The 26,903-nt window shown below is 41.8% G+C and overlaps 1 protein-coding gene across 2 annotated transcripts in view; it reads left to right on the plus strand.

The window, feature by feature from the left end:
- The window catches only part of TBCD (tubulin folding cofactor D), a 116,931-nt gene that overhangs the window by 84,079 nt on the left and 5,949 nt on the right, over positions 1 to 26,903 (plus strand). For both annotated transcript variants that reach the window (XM_083874335.1, XM_083874334.1), the window contains exons 26-36: positions 662 to 743; positions 4,406 to 4,524; positions 4,926 to 5,017; positions 5,809 to 5,949; positions 10,292 to 10,375; positions 11,830 to 11,988; positions 12,775 to 12,913; positions 19,126 to 19,247; positions 20,087 to 20,164; positions 25,537 to 25,626; positions 25,984 to 26,071. In XM_083874335.1, the coding sequence (XP_083730461.1) occupies positions 662 to 743; positions 4,406 to 4,524; positions 4,926 to 5,017; positions 5,809 to 5,949; positions 10,292 to 10,375; positions 11,830 to 11,988; positions 12,775 to 12,913; positions 19,126 to 19,247; positions 20,087 to 20,164; positions 25,537 to 25,626; positions 25,984 to 26,071 (1,194 nt within the window). The remainder of the gene's footprint in view (positions 1 to 661; positions 744 to 4,405; positions 4,525 to 4,925; positions 5,018 to 5,808; positions 5,950 to 10,291; positions 10,376 to 11,829; positions 11,989 to 12,774; positions 12,914 to 19,125; positions 19,248 to 20,086; positions 20,165 to 25,536; positions 25,627 to 25,983; positions 26,072 to 26,903) is intronic.

Raw genomic sequence — 26,903 nt, forward strand, 5'->3', positions numbered from 1 at the left:
AACATTATATTATCAGCTGAAAAATATAATTTAGCCATAAATTCTATAAGAAAAACGATTATGTGCTTTCTGAAATAGCAACTAAGTTAATTTGAGTTCTGTAAGAGTAACTGAAACCAGTCTAAAAATGAGGAGGCTCATGTATAAAACACAACCATTGATGCTTTTCTAAACCAATTAGGATCGGGACACAAAGCCTGTGATCCTGGATGTTTGGGGTTTTTTGTCTATAACCTTCAGTCCATGTTCTTTTCTGTGTTTCCTTTCTGTAGCTCCCTGAGGAAATGGGGTTTGTTCCTTGTCAATCTGGGATCAGTATATGGAAGCTGAAATACTGACTTGTGTGTTTTGTAATGCTGTGTCATCCTGGAGGTCTTTCATCTGAGCTGAAAATACATTTCATACATTACTGTTATTGTCTTAAATGCTAATTTAGCTTACTGGTCATATTGAAGGAATAAAATTAAAATCTGCTTTTTCTTTATATAAGTTTCCTTACTAAACAGGTATTGGAAAGAAATAATAAGAAAGGAAATGCCAGTATCAGAAATTAGTTTTTTGGTTGTTTTTGGTTTTGTGTTTTTAAATCCACTTTCTTTGTCCTTAAAAATTCTAAAAACTTTTGAGGTGAGTAAAATGTATTTATGTGCCTTTGTTGCAGGAGTCTGCAGTGTCTGCCCTGGCTGCTCTGTGCAATGAATTTTACATCAACGAGAGGGGAGAAGCTGATCCAGCTCTGCAGGGTAATGATTCATGTTTAACACAGAGGCACAGAATGCTGGGCTGGACCAAACTTGCACTTGGGAGGGATTGCACAGAATGGGGAGGGCCATCACTGGTTTGAAAGGAACTTCAAATTCTTCAAGAAAAAATAACTGACAGCTGAAAGTTGTCTGAAAAAGTGGAAGTGTAGGAAATGTCTCCAGGGTTTTGCTGGCTTTAGAGTGGAGGTGAATAGGAGGTACCACCATAATGAATACAAGGCAAATTCATGTTGCTTTTCTATTCCATACTGTAAAAAAAAAAGAAACAAAGATGATGTGTTTCTAAAATCCTAAATTGTAACAAAGTGAACCTTTTTTCACATCCTATTTGGATAAACTCTGCCAGAGATCATGGCTGATTTAGAGAAGAATTGCTGAGGGATAAGAAAAGGATAGAAAAAGGACACCCAGAGTTCTGGTAAATGTGCTTGTGAAAGTCCCTGTGTTTGTATTTGGATCAGCAGTACAGGAGGAGGCTTAAACCTCTCTTAGGGGCATATGAATCAGCATCTTTTTTTATATTGCTTTTCTTCTACCTGTCTTTGTTTCAAGGATCAGATTGTATCATGTCCATCAGAGATAAATTGCTGGATTGTGCAGATAAATATTTTAAGAATAACAATTTATATTCTGGATTTTCTGAATATGACAGTGAATTTACATATACTTAATAAAATATTGATTTCTTTTTCTATTTTTGCCATTATTGAATCAGGTAACAAAATACCTTACTATTCATTTGTCTTAAAGTTATTCCCAAAATGAACTTGATATTGATCACATATGTATTTACATGCAGTCCATGCTCCACAGACATTAGGCTGAACTATAAAAACAGCCTATCCTGCTTTTAAAATACTTTATATAGTGCTAAATTTCTATGGTTTTGTCAAAAACAAACAAACAAACAAAAACCCCAAAAAAACAACCAAACAAAAAAACCCCAAACTAACCCAGACTCCAGAAATGACCCTTTCCTTCCTGGAGTTTGGCCTTGTCTGCCAGATTCTTTATGGGGAGCATGGGAAGATGTGATCTGGTACCAAGGTAGATAAAATCCCCACAGCCCCTGGAAAAGGTCTTGTGTAAAACCAGAACGTGCTGAGCAGGAGGAGGCAGAGCTGAGTCCAAGCAAACAAGCTAAAAATGAGTTGAAAAGGTGATAAGTCAAATTTTATGTAAGGATGGAAGTTTCAAGTTTGTGTGAAAATGGACAGGAAAACTCAGGCAGGTGCCCAAGTCAGGAAGGAGAAGGGATCTGCTGGAAATTCAGGCTGCAGGTGTTGTTTCTATACTCATTTAGACCCTTCTGAAGCCTCATTGTTTTTTCCTGTATTTTAGGCTAACTTTTCATCTGGTTTGTGCTTGAAGGGACCATGGCAATGTGGCCTGGATGGTCTAGGAACACAATTAGGTCAAATTTGTAGATATAGACAAAATTTCACGTTGGACTTTCTGAAGTAGAATTGTGAATTGACCATTTTTCTGTTCTAGAAAACTCTCTGGTCAGCTCCATCTTGAGTACCCTTTTATTTGGCCTTAACTGAACTGGACCCTGCTCCATATATGATAACAGAAGTGTCATTACCCATGCAAACATCTTTTAAAAAAACAAAACAAAAAAAAGTGTATTTTATCTCTATACTGATAAAACTTACACATTTCACACCTGTCTGTTGTGGGATTGCAATCCAGTAGTAAAAGTCCTCCCCACAGTGTTTGATGGATGTGGGTATGTGTGGAAGCTGCAGTGCAGGAGACATTCAGTACAGGGCAGGTGCCTTAGATAAATCAGTTAAAGCAGGTCTGGACATGATCAAGGAGATTAAGGGGGGGAAAAAAGAGCTTTTGGTAAAATTTAACCAGCATTTCACTGTTGCTTGATGATTAAAATGGAAACACCAACCAAAAGTGCTTTTGCAATTTGACATTCTCAATCTGTCTTTATTGAATCACTTTTATTCAGTTTTACTGATTCACTTTTGCCTCTGTTTGTTTTGACCATCTCTTTGTTTTTCCTTTTCTTGTCTTAATGTGTTCTGGTTTGGTTTTGCTGACTTTCTCTTTTAATATCCTTTCAGGATGGATTGTGTGGAATTAATATTGTAGACACTTCATAGGCCCTGTTGGTTTATGAAGCTGAAGGTTCTTAGAAGAATATTAACATTTGCATTACACTTTCCACTCTAATTACTGAGTGGTTATAAGTAAAGAGCTGCTTGTTTGCTCCTTGCTGTGTCGTTTGGCTAAAATGTCAATCTGAAATTTCCATCACTCCAAGTGGAGACTGTCACAGCCTCGCTGTTGTTTAAGATCTTCCTGCTGTCACAGCAAACACTGCATCTTCCTGTGGCCTCAGGACTCTTAACACCCTGGTGGTTTGGAAAGTTTGAAATAATAGATGTGCTTATCTGCAGGTATTGCTCACCTCTGGCCAGGGAGGTGGGTCCCTGATGGGAGGGACAAGTTGGGGCCTGTCCACAGCACTGGGGTTTGAAAGAAGCAGTCATGAATTATGATGAATGGGGAGTTTCTTATGGCAACTCTTCTTTCTTCCTCTAGCAAATATTGCTCAACCATTTCACCCTTAGATACAGTAAGCAGTGGCACAATTATGTAATCTTCCCAGGATCTCTGGTTCTTTTTCTTTGAGGATTAAAAAGTGTCTCTGCAGTAAAGGGATCAGTAAGACCACCTTGCTCTTGTCTGGATCAGAGTTGTTTATTGCAGCTGTCTTGGAGAAGCTTTTCTGGAGTACTTTGTTTTTCTCTGCAATTTACAGGAGAGTTTTACGTGAAAAATGGGGAAGTATTGTCTGTAAGTCTGAGATAAGGGCTGCAGCAGAAATGTGAACCTGTTCCTGACTTTCTCTCTTATTGTTTCATACACCCTCATTTTATCCTTGTTGCCACTTCACATGTTTGATGATGCTCCTTTTTCCATGCCCAGCTGAATTTATTCTTGTGCCTTTTGACTCCGCTGCTGTTTGTAGGGCTGCTGTCCCTTCTGGGTCCTGTGCCAGCACACAGAGCCAAAGGGGGAATTTCTTCTTGAGCTTTCTCCTCCAAAACTCCGACCTTCATTTATGTCTCTCTGTGCAAAATGACCTGAAATTGTCTCAGTGTTTAGGTATGATCTGTGTGTGTACTTAAACAGGACGCCAATCAGGAGTTTTCTGACGGAAAACTTAAAATAACTGACCTTCACAAACCTGGGGATCTCCTGCCTAACACAGAGCACTTATCCAATGATAAAAATGGTGACATATAAATATAAAAAGAATTTGCTCCCCTGTGCTTATCCAGAAATGTGCTTATACTTATTATTTGGATGTCTAAAACTTGATAACTCTTTAAAATTAAGAAGTTTGTCTTTTCTCTCTCTGAAATAATAGGCTTACTCTAAATACAGAGATTTTTTAGACAGAAAATATGAATTCATTCATGTAAAAGTGGACATCTTAAAATTTTTATCCTTTTCCTGTAGAAAATAAAAGTATTCTGGATTTTAATTTAACAAATTACAAAAATTTTCCAGCTGCTTCATTCAGGGGATCTTTTCTTTATTTTTTTTCCTTAGCCAAATATGAAATTATAACGATGTAGTGATTGCTTTTCACGCTGCAATTGTATTTTTTCCAGATGAACTGGTGACACAGTACGTTTCAGAACTACAAAACTCAGAGGAAATGATTCGTTGTGGCTTTTCACGAGCTCTTGGGGCCCTTCCAAGATTTCTGCTGAAGGGCAGGCTCCAACAGGTGAGAAAACAGGATCATGGTAATGAGAAGAGGGCACAAGGCATTTTGAGTGAAACCTGTGACAGTAATCAAATAAATAATAATGATCATAATTAAAGGTCTTTGTAAAAGGGGTTTGGATGCTAATGTACAGAAAACCATCCTGAGTTGAGCTTGCCATAGTTTCTGGTAATTAATGTTTAGTCGTGTTAATGGAAAAGCCAGAGGTTGAATTATCCCTTTGCTTTGGGACTTTGTCCAAGGGAAGAGAGAGATGTGCAGGCTTTTGGATTTGAGAATCCAAACTCTGCTGCCTGCCTGGTTCTTTCCTACAGGGTTGAACTCATTTTACTGTGAGATCTAAATTTAGCATAGTAAAAAATGCTTTGGATTTATATATCTCAATCTTTGTATTTTTTCAGGTTTTAGAAGGTCTAAAAAAAGTTACAGTAATTTCCCCTGAAGACGTGAGCTTTGCTGAAGCCAGGAGAGATGCCTTAATAGCAATTGCAAAGTAGGTTTTTCATCCCTGCTTTTTGGCTAATCTTAAACCTTTCTGTAGAAGCTTTCTCTTGTTCATTCTGCTGGGAGCATGAGTCTTGAAATCAGTTACACTGACACACACACATCTTGACTGCATATTCCATCACTCAATTTATTTTTGATTCAGAGGATTACTACACACCTGACTATGACTACAGCTCTCTGATGGTGCTGTCAGGTTTTTATCAGTTAACTGACTACCTAGAGTATATTTTAATGTTTGCCTTTCTCACGGGCTGCAATTTAATGAGCTTTACCGAGGAGGAAGAATATATGGTTTTTTTCCGCAATCTCAAAAAAAAAATGAATTGATTTAAAGTAATTGTGCCTTATATTTAAAGGAATATTTTCTATGTTGAATGTCACGATGTAGTTAATAGCATACATTAATATTTGATGCTCTTAAACTGTTACACTGCTAAAAACCCCATGTAAAGAAGGTAAAGAAGTTTAATATCAAGTTTGATGCTTGTTGTGTTGGCCCTGTGCTTTTCTTCCTGACTTCATTTTAAGGAGAGTTCAGAGGCTGACATATATGGAAGCATGTTCCTTTTTGCAGTGTTATAGATCTGAAAGCATCCTACTTCCCTGCTGAGATTTTAGCTTTGCCAGTGTTCCCTTGAACCCAAACACTGCTCAGAAATCCTCAGGCACAGAAATATTCCTCATTCCATCTGCAGCCGATGTTCCAGGTGTAGCGTAACAAAGCTCGATCTTGCTTGATCATCCCTTCTTTTCCTCCTTTTTTTTTTTATTTTTCAGGGTTTGCCAGACAGCGGGTGTGAAGGGAGATGGATCCCAGCAGGAATATGTCTGCAGGGAGAACGTGGATCAGATTTATGCCACGCTGCTCACTGGTGTCACTGACTACACCACTGACAGCCGGGGGGACGTTGGAGGATGGTAAGGTGGGGATGAAACACAGGGCCACGTTTGGTGTCTAGTGAAAACCTGATGGGTTTTCTAAACCTCTTAGAAAAATGAGCTCCGAGCCTTTGGAGATTTGAGGCTAGGTAGGAATTAGGAATGTACAGCAGGAGGAGAAGTAGGAAAGGAAAGATGAGGCTGACAAGTTTTGGTTGTCCTTCCTCAGACGTTGGGAACATGGACACTGATATGTTCAAAACCAAAGTTAAGCCTTTTTCTGCTTCTGTGGGTGACATTAGTTCCTTTTAGCGAATACCAGGAATGTATTCAGTTGCAAAACAGGATTTAAAACATAAAATTTCTCTTTATTTGAAACAACACATTTGGTCCTGCCTGATCTCTCCTGCTGCACATTCCTGTTGTGGAGATTTTTTGCCAGGAGAGGGAGCAGCTGCTGAGAGAAACAAAAACTCTCAGTTGTGCTGCAGCATCACCGAATCTTTTGTAAGTTTAGGGTTTCAATGATTTCAGATATGAGACTGTAAGAATAAATCATAAATCTATAGGAATATGTCTGCTGATGTGAAAACTGTGGCATAGGTAGATTAAATAAGTTCAGTTAACTTAATAAGATTAATAAGATCGTGGTAATATTTAATCTATAGCAGTCTTATTTTCATGGCATTCCTCAGTCTTCAAGGTCCCCCAATATACAAAGAAGATTCAGTGTGTAACACTGCATCCCTCTGAATGCGCTGTATTCCTTCAATAACAGTGATCTGGAAAGGCAATTTCAAAATTCATGACTGTAAAGGCTCATGTCCTTCTTTGAGTTTGTGTTTCATTTCCAAAGAAGCTCTAACTGGGGATGTGCCAGCACTTACTGATTGGAAGTTCCTGCCAGCTTTGAATGGGAGACATCATGAAGAGTTCATGTTATTCATCCCATCCTGTGGAATTACACAGCATAGAAATATGGATCCTACAAACCAAAGTTACTCCTGTCAGGGTACTTTTCTGCACATATTTGTGAGCAAAATATGCCCAGCCTGAAGTGTACTTGTTAATAAAAAGCATTAAATTATCCTAGTTTAGGAACAGATTTAAAATACTTTTGATGCTGTGTAGAAGCCTCAGAGCAGTAACACTCAGTATAGAGAAGCCATGAACTCTGTAAATGAATGTGATGGGGTAATTTTAATTGTCTTTTATTTGTTGCCAGTTGATTTTGAGTAAAATGCTGGGTTTGAAAAGGCCGCTTAATTTTATTGTCTGAATCCATAATTTTCATTTGAAAGTCTACAGATATATGTTGCTTTTAGATATGAAGAATCAGCCTTGTTTAACCTGTGGGTGATACTGTTTGTGTGGTATGCTAATGAAGTGGTAAAATACATGTATTTGACCTGTCTGGCAGCTACATGGAGTATCTCAGGGTACAGAGATGTGTGTTCAGGATTTTAAATTAACAAGCTATTGATAGTTCAGATCTAGTATCTGCCTCTGCTTTTGTTACCTTCCAGGCAGGAAGGGACAAATGCCTTAAAAGTACTGGTAAGAAATAATTCTGCTGATTGAAAACAGTTTATTTTCCCAGCTTATTGAAGAAGTTCTTGTCCAACAGCACTGAGTCATGTGGAGTGTTTGAGCGGATTGTGTCAGCCATATCTGTGCAGAGTGTTTGTATGAAATAAAAGCTGTAGACAGTCATTGCCTTCTTCCTTGAAGGATGTTTCCAGCAGTGGTGTATGAACAGGAAAGTGGCTGTGCCTGTCCCTGGCCAAGCCCAGGATGGTGACACGTGCTGCCCAACCTGGCACCTTTCTAGTTAGGCTCAGATTTGTTATGTCCTGTTTAGACTCCTACTCAGTCTTAACTTCAATGTCATTATTTCGTCTGGTAGCTTCAGGTTTGCTTTAAAACAAGGGGGGAAAAAAGTTAATTACAGTGCCATTGTCCTTTCCAGGATTCCTGGTTAGGCTTGGACAGGGCAGATGCTGTGAAATACATTTGTAATAACCAAATGGGATTGGAGCTGCTGCAGCACAGCCTGTAACCACCTCTTGTCTTGTGTAGGGGGAAAAGCTGTGACTGGGCTTTTTTTTTTTCAGTGTGCCCCATGCTGGATTGTTCCTTGCCTGTGATCATGGGCAAGGACCAGTCAAACCACAGCCAGACCTTGCTGGTTGTGCACTGATAGTCACTGGCAGTGTCAGATCTCAGCAGTTCCAGCCTGGGCTGCAAGAATTGTAAATAACTTCTCTGCCATGTTCTGCAACTGCTGAGCCTTGTCCCTTTAGCACTTCACTGCAATATTTACAAACGTGTTGGGAAAGTTCATGTCACAAATAGTCCAGACAGCTCTCAGCCTCAGCTGAGGTTCGTGTGATTGGAATTTCCCTGTTTTCTGTAGTGGTATCCAGCTTCTCAGTTGGTAAAATTGTCACACAACAGGGAAATAGTAACACAGGGCAGGAAATCAGAGATCAGGAGGTGTTTGACATTTCCTTAGAAGAGGAAGCAAGGATGCAAACTAGTGAGGATCAGGAGCAGGTCATTCCAGCTCCCACAAGGAAGGAGCTTGGCTTTTCCTGCTGACAGAGAAGCAGGAGGGAGGTGAATGTGTCTCTAACACAAGACAGGGCTGGCTGTAGGTGACAGAAAATGCAAGAGCAATAACACAGGGTGGGGAGACAGAGAAAATGAAGAGATACTGAGCTTGGTGTTTTCAAAGCCAGGTGAGATACTGAAGAAGATGAGGACCTGGCTGAATGTAATTAGGTATTCAACTTAACTTCCACATCTGAGAGCTCCCACTGCAGTTCCCCACAGCTGTTGTTTATCCTTCATCTCTGCCTTAATTTCAAAACCAAACCAAACCAAACATAGTGGAACTTTCAAAGAAATCCTGAGGAAATTAAAATCCCAGCATCTATTAAAATTCAAATGTGCTTTGAGCACCAGATATGGTTTTTTTGAGCTGCTTTGGGCAATTCCAGCCAAAATGAAGTCAAGAAGTATGTAAATCAGAGGGGGAAGGGGGATCCTTTCTCATGGCAAACCCTTGGCTGCTGAAGGCTTTTGTGGCCTCTCAAATATCAGTGCTTGCTCATTCTATTTCTTCTAAACCAGTGAATAAGATGAAAAGATATGGAGAGAAATGCAGTTTCTGTGGAGAGACCTTGTCTTTTTTGTGTAATTTTTGTCTTTCTTTAATAGAGTTGTGGGAAAGTTTCACCAACTTGACTCTGCATATGCAAACTTCACCTTTGTTTTGACAGATTGTTTGCTGGGACATGTCTGATCTGTCTACAGGTGTTAGACATGAATATCTAAGTCAGATATGATACAAAAAACTAGTAAAACATAACCTTGATGAAAGACTGCCAGACTTGTTTTAAGCTGCTTTGGAAAAAATGATGTAATTTACCTTTTTTACCATTATAACAAATGTCCCACCCAGTTTTAGATTGCACCTGCAACTATTTTCAAGTTGGATATCAGCAAGGGGAGTATTTCTTTTCATAGAAGGCTGGTAGGCCTTTTCAAATATTTGTATTTTTTCATTTTTTTTAAAAAACTATTACTGAGAAAGGATGACACTACTCTGAGTTACTGCTGTAGTGAACATGCTGGGCCTGGTTTTGTGCAGGGTCATGTAACCCACTGAGGTATTGCCCTTGTCTTAAGGAAGGAACCACTTTTAAAAACTCATGGATTGACAAGATGTGGTTTAGAACAAGCAGACTGATTTTTTTTTAGCTGAAATTATACTTTTTTTAAAAATTGTATTTAGACATTTTGAAGGGAGCAGATCATTATCTATATAAGACTCACTTCAAGCACAACTTAGTGTTACTTTGGTCAAACATTTAATTAAATTAATTATTGTTTAGCATAGAGATTTAAGCCACTCTTGAGTCACAGCTTGTTTTTAATGTTGGAAATATTAAGCTTGAAAATTTACAAGAATGTGACAGTCTTAACAGTGTTCAATATCTGACTGTCAAAATGTGGGTCGGCCTTTTCGGAAAATAATTTGAAGCAGACAGAGCACTTCAGTTTAAATGCACACGAAATATTACTAATCGTTTCAGCTTTAACCTTCTCAATATAAAGACTAAGCCTGCTGACATGTGGCTGGAATCCAAAGCAGGCTGCTGAGGCAGGGGTGACTGTTGGACCCTCAGTGCAATGTGGACTTTGGTTCACAGAACAGGACTGGGGGGACACTTCTTGTCCTCCCAAAATATGGGAGTTGCTCTCAGAGGTCATTGCTGTTGTCATGGGGAATTTTATGCTGGTGTCTTCACCTGGCTGATGTATTTATTGCAATAAGTGCTGCTGGAGCTCCTCTGATGTGTGTGTGTCTCCACAGGGTGCGGGAAGCTGCCATGACCAGCCTGATGGAAGTGACGCTGCTGCTGGTGCAGAAGGAGGCAGAGCTGATTCATGCCAACATGTATGTGCTGTGCTGCTGCTGGGGCTGAGCTCTCAGAGCTGCACCAGGCCCTGCAGGAATGCAGGCAGTGCCTGGACACTCTGTGCTCACTCCTTTATTGAGTGGGACAGGACTTTGACACAAGTGCATCAAGCCCATGCAGATGTGGAGGAGGTTGCATCTGGTTTGGAGAGTAAAGGAATGGAAAAAAGGAAGGGAAATAAAGGAAAAGAAAGGGGAAAGGAAAGGAAAGGAAAGGAAAGGAAAGGAAAGGAAAGGAAAGGAAAGGAAAGGAAAGGAAAGGAAAGGAAAGGAAAGGAAAGGAAAGGAAAGGAAAGGAGAAATGCAGCACAGCTGTGGGATTTGGGCTAAACCTGCCGCCTCCCAGTAATGTTCCCTGGAACAGAAAGCAAACCTGCCCTCTTATCCAGAGCATCACATCATTAATTTGGAATGTGACCAAATGTGAGCATGAGTTTGGATTAGTTTCTCTGCAGAATTATTAGTAAGGAAATAAAAATAATTTACACTGAGTTCCTGGTTTTTAATTTCATGATATGGTACTCCTAATAATAAAAGATTTAATAATAAGTTCCATTTTTAAAACATAGCTTGAGCTGCAGCAAAACTTCCCTGATAGTGGTATTGGTTTTTAGACAGAGTGTGCCAGTAGTTGGGTGAACATCTACATGGTTTGGGTTTTAATTGACAAAAACCCAATTGTTGAAGGACACCTGGAAGGAGAGCACTGGATTCTATAAGAATACACTGCTCACTAGTGCCCATTTTCAGGGCTTTCCCCCTGTTCATCTGTTTATACACAGATTGTCCATATGGAACTGAGAAAAGCATTCCTGACAGCTGGATCCCATTTGCTAAATATTCTAGGCCTTGATGTAGGAATGAAGGAATTTTAGCTGGTTTTCTATCATTAGTATCCCTTTCTGAAGGGTAAAGGGCCTTGTGGGACACAGGACTGTAGCTGAAAGTTTAGTTGTGAACATAAACAAAATAGGATATTGTTAAAAACTAGCCAGAATTGAAGAAGTTATTTATTTGGTGTATATGAGATATAGGAGAGACCTTATCCTCTGCTACATGTGCAGTTTTCTACTTCAAAATGTGCTTTTCTCCAAGTTCTGCTCTATTTCCATCTGAAATGTAGCAGCTCAGCCAAGCCATAAAGCACTTTGTTATCTTTTTGGATTAAATGTGGGGCAATATATGTAAAAGGTAGATAAAATACTCTGTAACATTAATGTCATGCTGGTTTTTGATTGATTGATCTGTGGAAGATAAGCCTCAAGATTCTGTCACCACGTGGATGTCTTAAATCACTTTTATGTCCATTCTGAAGAGTTAAACCAGAATACTTTCCTAGTAGGATCATTCTTATTCATTTAATTGAAACAATTTAAATCTCAATACACATTCTAGCACTTCAATTTTCTGATTAATTGTTTTCTTCTTTATAGCTGCAAGCAGATTATGTGCTGGCTGGCTCAACAGTCAGCTGAAAAGATAGATAAATTCCGAGCTCATGCAGGATCTGTGTTCCTCACTCTTCTGCACTTCGACCATCCTCCAGTTCCACACATCCCTCATCGAGAGGAGCTAGAGAGGATATTTCCAAGGTAAGGTATTGAAAAATATCCTAAACCAATGAAAGCAGAAGGTAAATGCACACAGTTACACCTAAACCAAGCAATCTGATGTAAATTTTGTGCCCAAATGCCCAATATCTGCCTGGAGGAACATTTGGTGGTGTTTGTCAGGATTTCATTGAATTGTCCTATGAATATGCATGAACATACTTCTTTTCTCAACTGGGAAACATTGATCATAATGATAGTTTTTCATGAATTATATTGTTTTAACCAAGCTCTAGTTGCAATAGTTTTCCAAAATGGACTTTCTAGTTAAAGCAAGAGTGAGAGCAACTCATTCCTGAGTGGTGATTATGATACCTGATGGGAGTGAGGAGCATCCAGCTCTGTGTTTGGGAGAACCTCAGCCTGCTGTGACTCCCAGTGCTCTGTCTGTGAGGCTGCTGATCATCAGCACCAGCAGTGCTGGGAGAGTGTGTTGGCTTTTCTGGGAGAGCTCTGTTGAGTAGCTGCTGGTGGGAGAGAACACAGGATGAAACTGCAGAAAGAAACATGTTTTCTGAATTTAGGCAGTAGTACCCGGAGAAAGGAAACTGCAGTTCTTACCTGGATCAGAACAAGGATTTGAAGATCCCTTCACTTTACTGGCAGTGGCTGAAGCTTTGATTTATATTTTCCCCATATGCTCCAAGACCAATGTTTGCTTTGATATTTAGCTAATTCACAGACCTTCTTCACTGGTGTGGAGGAGCAGTGTGGGGAGAGGCAAAGCAGTGCACCCACACAAGATGATTCTTTCCCTTCTCCTTTCAGGTGGGAGAAGGATACGCTGAACTGGAATGCGGCGTCGGAGGCTTTCCCTCGGATCACGCAGCTCCTGGGGCTCCCAGCCTACCAGTACCACGTGCTGCTGGGGCTCTCTGTGTCTGTGGGGGGACTCACTGAGACCACGGTGAGAGCACACTCTGCTTCTAAACCTCATTGCCTTCCTGCCTTTCATTGGATAACTTGCTGAGCACACTGGGAACAAGGAGCGAGGGCGCTTTGTTCCTCCTCTCCAGGCCTGGAGATTTGTTCCATCCCCACAAATCCCAGCCCTGTGCTGACTCTCCCAGCTGGGATCAGAGTGCAAGGGGATTGCTCTTCTCAAATGAGCTGAAATCCAGTTCATGTGTATTAACTATTAGTTGTCTATATATGTTAACAGTTGCATAAGTTTCTTTCTTTAATTATTCTTGATACATTTTCCACTAAAATACCAGTCAGAAGTTCCATTACCAAGAAATATCATTCAAATGTCTGTCTCAATCCTCTGAGCTTTGCAATCCTTATTTCATTCTTCTGGCATGAACAGTCTCTTTATCACTGGCTTTGGCGGTCTGCTATGCTGCCAAAATTTTCCCTGCTTTCTTATAATTTTAGTGTATCCTTCTGTCCTTATATTACAACTTGCATGGGTAGTTTCAGAAGCCTTGGTTTCCAGATATTTGGCGTATAAAGTTTTTTGATTTGTTGTAACCAAATATGTAAAATATAAGAAGACAATTTTAAGGGTAAGGACATGGTTCAGTATGAAACCACAGAGAAATATCAGACCAGTAACAGACTATTTTGGAGTGTCAGTTAAGTCTTTAAATCCCAATGGTCCTGTAACATGAGGAGGAGGCTGTGAGTCAGCATCCCAACAGTGGTTAAGAATGTTTCTAATTAAGATTTCCATCTCAAATTAAGAAAACTGGTAGAAAAGTGAAAAGTGCTGAGAAACAGAGTTTTTGTGGAGGGGGAACAGCTCCTGCTGGGTCACAGAAAAGAGTTAAAATCACCTGGAACTTCCCCTTGTCAGTCCCAGTGATGCTTTTTGGCCTGGGGCTGTGGGTTCTGCTCGTGGGATCAAGAGATGTCTGTGAGCCTTTGGGTCTGATGGAGCAGAGTATTCCATGTCTGTGCAGTCTCTTGTATTTAAACCAATTCTGAGCATTTTCATGTTTCTAAAATGGCAACTAATTAGATGAAAATGGCTATTTTAAAACTCTGAAAACATGTGTGTGTTGGTTTGTGACAGTAATTATCAGATAGACTATGTAACTCCTAACAGATTTCTTTAATAGCAAACATGCACATGAAATTCAGCTTTCAGTCAAACACAGTTAATTATAGGAGGCTCCACCAAAACCAAAGTTATTTGTCTTAAGTATAAAAAGGAGGAAAGTTTTGGATAAACAGACATTCTGGCTGCTAGCTGGGGTCAGAGGAAAATTCTTATTCAATTTTATTTTTTTTTTAAGTCCTGGTTGCATTTAGTTGTGAAAAGTTGGAACAGTTCAGTTACAAGCAGCTCCCTGCCCTTGTTACCATCTGCCAGTGTGTTAAGGGAGAACTTCTACAGTGTTCTCAAACTGTGAAATGTTAACTTTTCTGTGATCCTCCAGTTTTTTTGACATTAAAGGCTTGTTGTGGCTAAAATATTCTCAGGGGTTTTAGGAGGAAGATGACCTAATTCTCTCTTGAGTCAGCTGGAAAGGCAAGGGAGGGCACTTACACTTGGGATTGTCTGTGTGTGGTGAATTATTTTTAATATCTAAAATGTGATATAAAAATTAGAATTGATGTGTTTTACAATGACTGGTATTCAAACTACTCTGTCAAAGCCTATTGCATTCTTTTGCTCAATATCCAGAGACACTGATAGAATATTTTAAGAACAATCCTATTAAATCCATATGAAAGACGCAGCTTTTTAAAATCTGGGATGGAGGAAAAGGATTATTGGAATATGTGCTCTTGCAGTAATGTGTGTGTGTTCTTGTGACTCTCTTCCCTCTCTCACTTCAAAAACATCTGTGCGCATACACACATGGACATGGAAATCAGAAAGAAGATTCTTGTATATACTGCAGGACAATCTGAGTTCAAATGTCAGTTTGTCTTTTAGTCATCTCAGGGAATTACCAGGAGAAAGGCTCTCTTGTAATTCCGTGGTCAGTGGCAGTTTGGCTGCAGCTAAAATTGCTCTGCAGTATATTTAGCAAGAGTAGCTCTTTGTTTGGCTTTTTAAAGAGATTTTCTGGAATGAGCCGTGTGGGGTCTCTGAAGTGTTTTGGTGGCAGTGGGGCTGCTGGAAGAATTGTAGCTCAAGCATTGGAAATAATCTGAGAAAACAGAAGATGTCATTCCCTGTGGGATTTGGCACTCTGCTCCATCACCATGGTTCAAAGGGCACTTTCTCTGTGTAAAAGAATCTTCTAATTATACATCTGGCCCACAGTGATGCATATTTCTTATGGCTGCATAAAACCCCTCAGTCTGTGCAGATCAGATGTACAATGCTGGTCTTTCTCCAGTGCACACACCCTGCAGTTGCAGGGGTCAGGATATAATTTTGATATAATTTCATTATTGTTGAACTACATCACAGTCAAAATTTTGTTGAAGAGCAGAATGTCCCGTGATTCCCCCTCCCCACTATAGAGTGAAAAATGCATTTTAAAATGGTATAGAAATTGTAAGTAAAGTCTTTTTAAAAAAAAAAAAAAAAAAGGAACAACATATTTTGAACCCTTCAAGTTCCTCCCAGGCAGTACCAGAGCTATGTTACTGTGTTAGATCTCACAAACAAAAAAATTGGGATGTTAGTAGATGATATTCTAAAACATCTGGTTCCTGGGACAAATTGTATGCAAATCAATGCATATTTGGTGGAAGAAACAGGCCCCAAATCCTCTTTTCTTGGTTGAGAGTTCTTGAGCAAAATACACTTGAGAATAATTCCAGGCATTCTTTTCTTACAGAAAAAAAAGTAGTGTGAATTATGATATTCCTACTTCATGTAAGGTATCACTGCTGCAAAGTACAAACCAGAGCCTGTAGATGTGGATCAGGTGTCTTATTCACTGATGGGTGACTGAGATTTTAGATGTAACAGATGCTCTCTTACAAACTGGATGCCCAAGCTCATTCTTTTTGACCATATCAGTCCCACCTGTTGCCTTAAGACTGATTTTAGAACACTAAATAACCTCAAAATAACCTGTTTTGCAAAGCTGACTGAGAACAGTTGCATGAAGGTTTGTGTAGAAATCACACCAGGCACCTCCCCAGAGCTGCAAGTGCCTCTGAGCTTGCTGGAGCTGAGTTCTCATCCTTGTGCCCTGGTTCAGGAGGTTCAGTCTTCAAGATTTGAATTCTGTCCTCAGGTGAGGGTGCCTTTGAGCTCTGTTCTCTGCACTGTGCATCTCCTGCTGCAGGATCTGCTCTTGGCTTCAGTGCTGGGGGAGTCGTGCCTTGGCAAACCCTGGTTTTGCTGTTTCATAAGAACAAGGTCATTCTCAGGCCTCCTCTTAAATTTGTATCCCAAGTTGTCCCAGTTCCAGCCCATTAACCTCCTAATTTCCTTTCCCAGTCCTTGTGGAACCCCAGGGAAAGGTAAATGTCCCACGTTTGATGTAGTGTGAATTTGTGTTCTGCATAGATGAGGAAGACATTTGGAAATATTCTTCCCTGCAAATACTCAGGAGCAGTTAAGATTACAGCTCAGATACTGAGGCTGGGACAAAAGGAGTTCACCTGAGGAGGAAATAAGGATTTAACCTGCTCATGTCATGTTGTTATGCTGGAGTTTCTGCCAGTATTGGGAAAATGCCCCATTTTTCAATCTCTCAAGTAGTTACATGATGGATTATCCACACCTGTGCTTTTGTGTTGTTTAATTCCTTGTGCTGTCCTCGTTCTCCAGTGTTTCTGATATCCTGCTGCTCTGCCTTGGTTTGACACACCCCACCTGGAGCTGTGCTTGTTGCCCTTTACTTTTCATGCCCTTTCTTGCCTTTTCAAGTCATTTGGATCTGCAGAGAAAGCACTGAGTCGTTCAGCTTCCTCAAAAAAAAAAAAAAATGGTGTGAGATCTCTGAGGTAGTTTAAGAGACAAAAGGAATAGGAGAGAAAATGACACCACTTAAGTTTTTTTTTTTCTGAGATAGAATTTCTTCTGCTTGGTGTTGATCTCTGCACTTGGAAGGTGTTAAGACAAAATATTTCTTCTTTGTTTATACTAGTCTTAAATGCACAGATTGTTTTAAAGGGTAGCATATGATAATTCGGCAGGTTTTGAATTTCCAGGAAATCTCTCTTATCTTGTGAAGACTTTCAGTGTCAGGGCCCAGTTTATACTGGGCACACTGGGCCACACACCAGTGAAAGAACCACACTGGGTTCAGTTCAGTGTAGCTGCCTTGTACAGATTTTACTGAGATTTGACTGTTATTCTCAAACTCAGAATAACTGAAGAATTTCTCTAAACTGCTTGACCTTTTTAAAGACATTTTCTGCTCCTGCATTGCCCAGGATGTTTCAGTACAGAACAAAGTGTTAATGTTGCACACTCTGCTTCTTCCCAGGATTGCTGGGCTGTGCTGTTTGCAGGCTAAAGCTTTGGGAAAATAGTTCAGAGTTTTGAGCCAAGGATAAAATGTTTTTTGTTCTTGGGTACTGATTCACCCATAAATGTTACTGATATGAGCTTTGTTAGATAAAATGTTTAAATAGAGATTCCTCTAATTTGCTTTTGAGAAGACACTTGTGACGTTTCTCATCCTCATCCAGTATTTATTTTTTTTTTCCTTGATGAAATGGTCAGGCCTGTGAGGAAAAGGGGATTCCCAGAGAGGCTGTGCCTGCTTCCCTCCCACAGCAGGTCCCTGAGGGAGCAGCTGGCCTGGCAAGCACAGAGACTCCTGGAGATCATGGAATCTGGGAGTGATTTGGGCTGGAAGGGACCTTAAAACTCATCCTATTCCACACCCTCCATGGGCAGGGACACCTTCCACCATCCCAGGCTGCTCCAAGCCCTGTCCATCCTGGTCTGGGACACTTCCAGGGATCCAGGAGCAGCCACAGCTTCTCTGGGCACCCTGTGCCAGGGCCTGCCCACCCTCACAGGGAGGAATTTCTTCCCAATATCCGTCTGAACTGTGGGGAACTCAGTGATGCTGCAGCCTGTGATGGATGATGGCCAGTGTGACCCCATGGACCATGTCCAGCTGAGCCTTGAGCAGCACCACTGACCTCTCCTCTGCCATTTTGCAGAGCTGCCTGATCAGCTTAATGCAGTTAAACCCACAGTCAGTGTTTCTTTCTGAGTTGTGTGTCATTTTTAACCTGATTTTGCTGGTGGTTTGTGTGGCTTCGTCTGCATGGTTCAGTTCCATCAGCTGTTTAATAAATACTGCTTGGTGAGGTCCTGGTGTGCTCCTGCAGAGTCATAACAGTATCATTATCTGAAGTGAAGCAGGATAATCACAGTGGTTTGAGGATGTTTTATTTTGAGAGAAAGAAAACAACAAGCCTTTAATGTGGCCTTTTGTCCTGCAGTGGCAAACTTAAAAAGGTTAAAAAAAAACCCCAAAACAACTTTCCTTGAAAATGAGTTAGTGCAGGTAAAACAGCCATGGTCCTTTTGGTGTTGTTACTGATTTCTGCTGCTGGAGGAGTGATCCCAGTGCAGCTGTGCTCAGCTGGGAGGGACAGGACATTCCTGGAGCCCCTGTTTGTGTGTGCCAGTGGCTTTTCCATGTCCTTCACTGGAGATTTGTTGGAACCCTGGAGGCTGAGAATTTCAAGCTTTCTGTGTTAAAAGGCTATGACCCTCAAGCAAGTATCACATTTGCCCTGAGGCCATGGAACAGCTCCTGAGATTGAGTGATGGCACTGGGGTTGTGGGTGTGTGGTTTGAACAGTATTGTGTGATCTCAGAGGGTGAAAAACTTAAGATTTAAGATTTTAGTATATAGCAATAGATGTGAGTCAAGATGGAGGATTTAGGGTGTTGTCTAAGTCCTTCTTCTTCACCTTCTTCTTCATGGGTTTGGGTGGTTGTCTGTATTTGGGTGAAAAAGGTCCCATTGTGGGCCTTGGGTGGTCATTATTGGATCAGAAATATAAATAATACAGGTGTCACCTTGTTATTGGGTGATTATCACTTAAATAACCTTGGAAAGAGTTAGAGGTACTCCATTTTACCTCATTTCTCTACCTTGCTAGTTAGAGCTCACGGCTTGTGAGTCTGTAAAGAGAAAAGAAACACGAAACCAATGTTTCCCATGTATTAACCCCAACCTTGGCAAGGAAGAAAGGAAACCAGAACCTTCACAGAGGTTCCTTCTGTTGCAGCTCAGATACTCTGCCCAGAGCCTGTTTGACTACATGAAGAAAATCCAGAGTGACCCCAGTGCTTTGGAGGGTTTTTGTGAGACGCTGCTCAGGGTCTTTGAGGACAACCTGCGGAATGACCGGTAATGGTTTTCCTTGACTTTTTTCCCTTCAGCAGCTTTTGGAAGTCAGATGTGTGACACATCTAATGAATGTCGAAGGCACATGCATTTGATTTTAGGAGCTGTTCGGTACAGCAGGACCTGTGGTAAAATACATAACCAAGGAGTGATGGCAAAATATTTTGCATATTCAAGTGTTTAAATCGTAGAATGGGTTGGGTTGCAGGGGACTCGGAGCTCATCCCATTCCAGTCCCCTGCCATGGGCAGGGACACCTTCCACCATCCCAGGCTGCTCCAAGCCCCATCCAATGTGGCTTTAGACACTTCCAGGGATGGGGAAGCCACAGCTGGTCCGGACACCCTGTGCCAGGACCTCACCACCCTCCCAGGGAAGAATTTCTTCCCAATATCCCATCTAAACCTACTCTCTTTAGTTTGAAGCCATTCCCCTTGTTCTGTCACTATTGCATTTTTATTTTGTTCCTCAAGTGTTGGAAACATGGCCATGGTTATTCCAAGTGACATATGTTGGTTCGTTTGGTGCTGTAACTTCTGATACAGTCTGTGGAATACATTGTTTATATTCTAGAAAACAGATTAATATTTGCTAATACTGTCAATTGTATTTTTAGAACCCTGCAATATAAAACAGGCATGTTGTTAATTAGGTTTTTTCCTTTTGGCTGGGAGGGGATGTCCCTGTTCAGCCAACACACACAAGGTACTGTGTAAATCAGAGTTCTCATTTGCCTATGTGTAGCTATGTAGGAAGTTTCTTTCTTTGCTTCTGATTAAAAATAGTATCTATCTGCATGCCAAAAAGTGGATTTACCTTGTTGAATCATTTTCTTTCCTCAGGGTGTCTGTACCTCTCCTGACAATGCTGGACCAGCTGCTGGCCAATGGCTGTTTTGATATGTTCACTGAGCAAGAGAAGTAAGTTGCTGGAAGTCTTTTGGGTTCATTTTCCCCTGTGCTGTTCAGTCTTGCCCTGGCTGCTGCTCTGGGTGTTGCTCTGAGAGTGCACAGGGCTCCAAGTGAGTCTATATTGGAATACTTTAACTTTCCTGAAGCGGGACAAGCAGCCTTGAAAGGGTCTGGATAAAATCCTTGACTCCCGAGTCCATGTAGAAGTTTGTTACTTGTTCATTGTCTGACAGCCAGGACATTAATCAAATACAATTTGCATGTCTCACCTGGCGTTCTTGGACCAGGATCAGATCCATGCTTTCATATTCCAGCTCCCTGCTGGTTGGAGCACATTCCTTGCTGTACTGGGAGCTTTGAGCACTGGCAGTGTCCCTGTGTGGTGCTGCAGAACCCTCTGTGCCCACAAGCTGTGGCTCCCCCAATCCCACTGCTCTGCTTAATGTGGATATCTCCAAAGATGCTAATGAGGATTCTAATGAGAATAATAAAAAAGGCATGTCCCAGCTCTTCCACCCCGAGCTCTTGTGGAAAGTGTTCAGTTTAGGAAGGGATAAACATGGGTGAGATATTCCAGTGTGAAATCATGAGAGTTTGCAGATGTTTCAGAAAAGAATGATTTTAATTTCAGTAATATTAAAATCTATTCCACAAGCACTCCCAGGCAGCATTTTGGCACATCTGCAGGTATTTACAGATTTGTGCAGCACAGATCCTGCAAGCACAGATCCTGGCTCAGGAACTTGTTGATTGAAGAATTGCTCAGAGCAGATACATCTGAAAAGACTTCCTCATTCTGAAAGTTTTGATTGAACCCACTCTTGTCTTGAAGTGTGGTTTTAGATAATTTTTCTTAAATTGCATTTGGCAGTCCCTCTTTGAATGGGAATTTAAAGTGAGTCAAGGACAGATGGAGTGAATATTGCTTGTTCAGTTTGGTAATTGTGCCAGTGATCTGAAGCTTCCACACAGGTTCCAGTCATCCCTGCTGGGGAAGGTGAGAGATTAGGGATAGAAATTCCAGGCCAAGTCTTGTCTCCCAGGTCACTGAACAGAAACCAAGTGATGGCAGCAATGCCTTTGCTGTGTGAGTGACTCAGCCTCAACCCTGTGGTGCCATTGTGATGCTTTGTGTAAAAGACCTGAAATAAAAGCCAGGACTATTATGGGGGGGAAAAAGTTTTTGAAGTTGATCCAATTGTATTTGCCTCCAGTTTGATGATGAAACCTAAAAAGAAAACTAATAATGAAGCAGCCAAGTGGATCATGCTCATGTCAAGGGGGTAAAATGCTGGCCTGGAGTGCAGGACTTGGTACCAGAGCTCAGGAAGGGCAGAGCAATGGGGAGTTGGGAGTCAGTTAAAAGATGGAGAGTTCGGTTCCTGCCTGTGTCACATTTGGGGAATGTAGGTGCCCCCTGGCGCAGGGCTGACCATGGGTGAGTTTCTGTGGTACTTCACAGGAGCCAGGTGAGTCCCCAGAGCTCTGCCGTGTTCTGTGTGTGGGTCAGTACGTGGTGGGTGACCCCAAAATTCCTTTTTGTGCAATGTCTGCATTTTGTTACTCTGGGAAGTCCTTTGCGTGTAGTTATGGATGGATCCATTGATCCTGGCTCCGAGGCCTGCCTGCCCCTGCTGTTGGATGCCACCTACTCCTTTTTGAATAGAAAAGTCTGACTTTGGGTCTGGTCTCTGAAATGGAACAATTTACTCCTTTCCCAGAGCAGCCTCCATAAAAATGTGTAAGATCCCAGGGTGGGTGGGCAAAGGGAGGCCCTACTTGGTGCCATGGAAAGGCCACATGTGCCTGCAGTGTCAGGAGGTTTTGCATAGAGTGTGCCTGAAACACCAGCTGAGATACATGAGATACATCCTTGTATTTTTCCTTGGGATGTTCAGCTCCCGTTTAATTTCCTTCCCTCATTATTTTTTTTTACCACGTTGGGCTGAATGGAGTTTTAGCAAGGGAATTGGCATGTAAGATGTCTGGCATCAGGATTATACCAAACCAGCTGCCAAATAGGCAACGGTTGCATTGTAAAAAAGTGTTTGCAAATGCATTTTGTAGTTTGAAATGGAAACTGTGAGCTCTCCCACACATTTGTTTTCTAATAAGACATCCTCAGTCCAGAATGGGTAATATCCAACAGTGCTTAATTTAACCAGGATTAGCACAGGATCAGTTTGACCCTTGTGAGTACTCCAGTTAAAACCAGTTGCCACAGGGTGTCACTCCTGCCTTGCACAGGTGGAACCCACCAGGCATTTTCCTGCCTGTTCACACCCTACAGCTCCTCCAGCTTAGAATGTAAAGCTGAACATTTCTGGTATGGTTGTGCAGCTGAATCTGAGTGTTGGGGAAGCTCTGTGAGGTTGGTGTGTGATCTCTGCAAAAGGACAGGTGAGCCCTGGCTGTTCCTGCTCCACTGTAGTGGTTTGGGGGCTCGAGGGAGGTGCACTGACCATGTGTGGAACTGGCCAGCAGGGATGGGGAGTGTGGGGTAAATACCTGTCCTGTGGGCTTAGAAGTGAACCAGCTTTAGTGTCACCAGGGTCAGCAAAAGGCTTTCAGAACTGGCTCCTCTGTTGTGCTTGGCTTAGGGAAAAGAAGAGCTGTTAGGAACATTCCAGGCTGTTATTTCCTACCTGTCCCAAGGTGACATAAACCTGCTTGTCCAGCAGGAGAGGTTCCCCCTCCCTGGTGCTGTCAGGAATGCTTTGTACCCCTGCAGGATGAATGGAGAACTGCTCTGGGTGAAAAGTGCCCTTCTCCCTCTCAGCTTGAGGGGTTTCCTCAGCCTCACAAGTTGTGCCAAACTAGGAAGGGAAGGGAAGGGAAGGGAAGGGAGGGAAATGGATTTCTCTGGGCAGCAGCGCAGGTGGGTGCTGGGCTGAAGTGTTGGTGGTGCTGCAGCATCACCAAACAGGGCAGCAGAGCCCTCAGCTCTGTGGTCACACAGCCCAAACCCTCCTGAGTCCATCCCAGAGCAGTTTGTGGAGCTGCTCCTGTGACAGTGCAGGGAGTGTCTGTGGGTTGGGCACTGCTGGAGGCAGCAGGCACACCTCAGAGCAGAGCTCACAAATACAGCAGCACAGCCTGGGCTGCTCTGAGCTCACCAGAGGCTGCTCTTAAAGCTCAGAGGTACCTGGCAGCTCCCTGCTGCTGCTGGGACCCTTAAGGACAGGCAGGAGAAAGGAGAGTGAACTGAGGCCACTGGCAGAGCTGGCACTGGAGTGTCCCTGGTCACTGCTGCTCCAGTGGGTGAGGGATGCCCAGAGCCCTGGGGATTGCTGGCTCCTTGGAACTGTGGTAAGATGGGTCTAATACTCAGTGCCATGTAAACAGAACAGTGACAATTCAGGATCTGGTGCTCTCTGAGGTAGGAGGTGGCATTTCTCTCTCTTCATGTTTGTAGTTTACACATCCAACAGAAGCACCCATGTATCCTCTCTGTTTTTTTCTGGTGATCCTGCAGTGCTTTAAGAAGGTCTTTGTCCCCATTGATCTCCAGCTGATACTTTCCATGTATCCATGCTCCCTGGATTGTTTTTTTTAAGTAATTTTATTGCTCCTGCATGACCAGCCATGCAGCAGAGAGCTGGCAGTGCCTGGTGGCAGCTCCACCCTGCAATGCCAGTGGCGCTGCTGACACTCAGCTCACCTGGAGGTGACACCTCTGGCAGTGCCACATGTGCCCAGTTCACAGAATGCAAAGAGAGCTTCAGGCTGAGCCGTTTTCCCCAGTGCTTCTGCTGGCCCAGTGCCCACACAGGAGAAGGAATTTTCTCAATTTCCTTTACAGAGGCCAAGCTATTTGAGTCATTTGAGATCACACATAGGTTAGGTTTGGTTATTGCAAATGTGGAATTGGCAACCAACAGAAAGGAAAAGTGCATCTGTTTTAAACACAAAATGCTGCTCATGAGGTTCCATGTTTTAAATTTATTCCAGATGTTCCAACTGGTCTCTTTGTTGCTCCCCTTCTCAGTGATGTCCCTGTTGTTGAACCAGTTTAAATCTCACCTAATTCACTGCATTGCCTGGCCTGTGCTGAGCCAGGCATGCACTGCAGGGATTGTAATTAGCTGTGCCTTTGTGTAATTGGGGTGGGAGGAGGAGAAATTCCACCAAGGTAAGAGAAAACATCCCTGAACACTGAGAGAGCTCTTCCCTCACCCAGCCAGACAAACCCATGCCCATAGACACACACAGACTCATTTGTGGAGATTTCTGTTGTTCCCACCATGTGTAGAATTCTTTACCTCAGTTTACCATGGTTTGGTGTTCAGGTTTTTTTAACAGGTCACTATTTGCCAGGATTTTGTTACAAATTTTTAAAAAGTCATTAAAAACCACTAACTCTTGTCTGGAAAACTCTACAGAGCAAGGCACATTACCTTAACAAAACATCTTGGCACTCCTATAAACATCTTATTTTAAATGTTCTGCCCTTCAACAGATGACAGTACCCAGCTTTCTTCAGTAGTTTTTATCCACAGCTCTGAATTGTGGTTGCAGAAAATGAATGGTACTATTTTTGCTTTCTGCTTTCCATACACAATGCAGTGAGGTTTCCAAAATACGCAGCCCAGAAGTTATTGTGCTCACCAGACAAATATGAAATAGTTTCTTTTGCATCTATGGCACTTCAGCCTCGAGCGTGGCAAGTAAAAGATTAAATAATTTGAACTGAAATAAAAGCATCAGTCCCTCTTTCCTTCTCTTTGATAGATCCTTGGAATAACTAACAGTACTTGTGTTTGTACGAGTGTCTGGGAAAGAGCTGTAAGAATCACGTTTCCCAGACTGTGTGGAAAAAGAAAAGAATTTGCTAAATATATTTAAAGATGGCTTCATGGCCTGTACACGTAATAGAACTGTGAGCCCTGTGTTTAATTACGTTGTCTGGAATCACTGGAGGAATTTGGGCTGTGAAATGGTGGAGTAGTTAAGAACAACATTCATCCCCTTTTATGTCAAGTTTGGTTGGAGACCTTAGGGAATGACCATCATGTTACACAGACTGTTATTTGGCTATAGGATAATGTTATTCCTGACACAGTATTTCTGCTTATTCCACACTGTTTAAACACAAACCATGGCAAGCCAGTTATCCTGCATGGACTGAACCTGTTTGGCTAAAAGGAGTTCACTCCTTGGCACACAGATAACAGCAGTGTAAATAATGAATTATAATTTCTTCCTTCTCTTGTTAGAAACCAAAAGGTGCAGGAAATGTGGTGTCCAAACTCTCCTGAGCTGCTGGGGGGAAGCACAAACCACCCTTGGAATGTTAGTTTGGCATCCTGACAATCATCAGATGTCTTTGAAATTCTGCTGAAACCTACTGCTCATCTTTTTTTTTTCTTTCCTATTTTCAGCCATCCCTTCCCAGTGAAGTTGTTCACCCTCTGTAAAGAAGAGATCAAAAGGTCCAAAGACATCCGGAAGCTTCGCTCCAGCATAGGAGTGTGAGTTCATGAAATCAATCTTTTCTCCTGGAAAGGGAAGGGTATTTAACTTGCCAGATGTGACAGTTAGGTCTGGTTCATGTGGAATTGCAATGGAAAATACACACAGATTCATGGGATTGAAGGTTGTGAGAGTCCCATAGTTCTGAAGTGAAACATGATCTAATAAAGTTGAAGAAGTTTTAAAATTTTTATGGTCCTAAAGGTGCTTAAAGGGAATCATTTGCTTTTTCTTTGGGGACAGCAGAGCACAGCTTCCCCTCCCCACGTTTTTCCCAATGTCCATCTTCATCCTAGTCCTCAAAACATACTTGTGCACTTCTAACACAAGATCTGATTTTTTCTGATATTTTCTAGATTTTGTGGCCTGATTCAATTTCAAGGAGACATGAGAGAGAAAGTTTTCTTCCAGTTGTTTCTCCTTCTTTGCCATCCCTTTCCTATAGTAAGTACTGAAGACTTTGCACATTATCAGCTCCATTCTTTGCAATACTTTACAAATGAAAAATAATTCTAAGTGTATTAAAGCAGCATTGTCTTTAGCAGGTATTCATGTATAGAACAGGCTTTATTTCTCAAGGATCTGCTGTCTGCAGGGCTGTCCCCTTACACAGGCCTGCCATGTACCTGGCTGTGCCACACGTGCTGCCCTTCCACCTCCTGTCCTTACTGGTTAAACTGGGAGCAATGCAGGTGCCTCAGCCATTTGTTTTTGGGAAGATCTGTTCACCCTTTAGTGCTGAAAGCTCCAACCAGATAAGTCACTCTCAGTTCTGTGATATTTCTGAGTAGCAACACTGGAGTAGGGCTGGTTCAAGAAAAATAAACAGATTTTGTCAGGTGTGACAAAAGCTGGTGCAGGAAGGTTTAGCAGACTTTTCTCCTTTTTCCTATAACAGGACACAAAAATCTGATATGTACAAGAGATCATGTGTGTGATGGTATTTTAGTCCTTTAAAATCTGTGTTGACTTAGGAAGACTTGGGGTTAAGTTTTTTTCATTGCACAAACCTGGGAGGCCTGACCTTGCAAAGTTTGGTACTTCAGGTTTCTGTTCCATTTCCATGTTGTGTGTACTTGCTCCATGAGGAATCCTTTGCAGGAGGGACACAATGTGATAAATGGAGAGAGATCATTTCAGTTCTGTGTTTATTGGTTTTTTTACATCACAAATGTGTTTCGTTTTTACAGATGGGTCAATTTGATTTGTGTCCAGAAATAACCCTGTTATTCCTTTGCCTTCCTTTGGCAAAGCTGGGCCCTTTCCAGCTGGGCCA

The sequence above is a fragment of the Zosterops lateralis genome (genome assembly GCF_965231275.1).
Source record: "Zosterops lateralis genome assembly, chromosome: 18".
NCBI classification, from domain to species: domain Eukaryota; kingdom Metazoa; phylum Chordata; class Aves; order Passeriformes; family Zosteropidae; genus Zosterops; species Zosterops lateralis.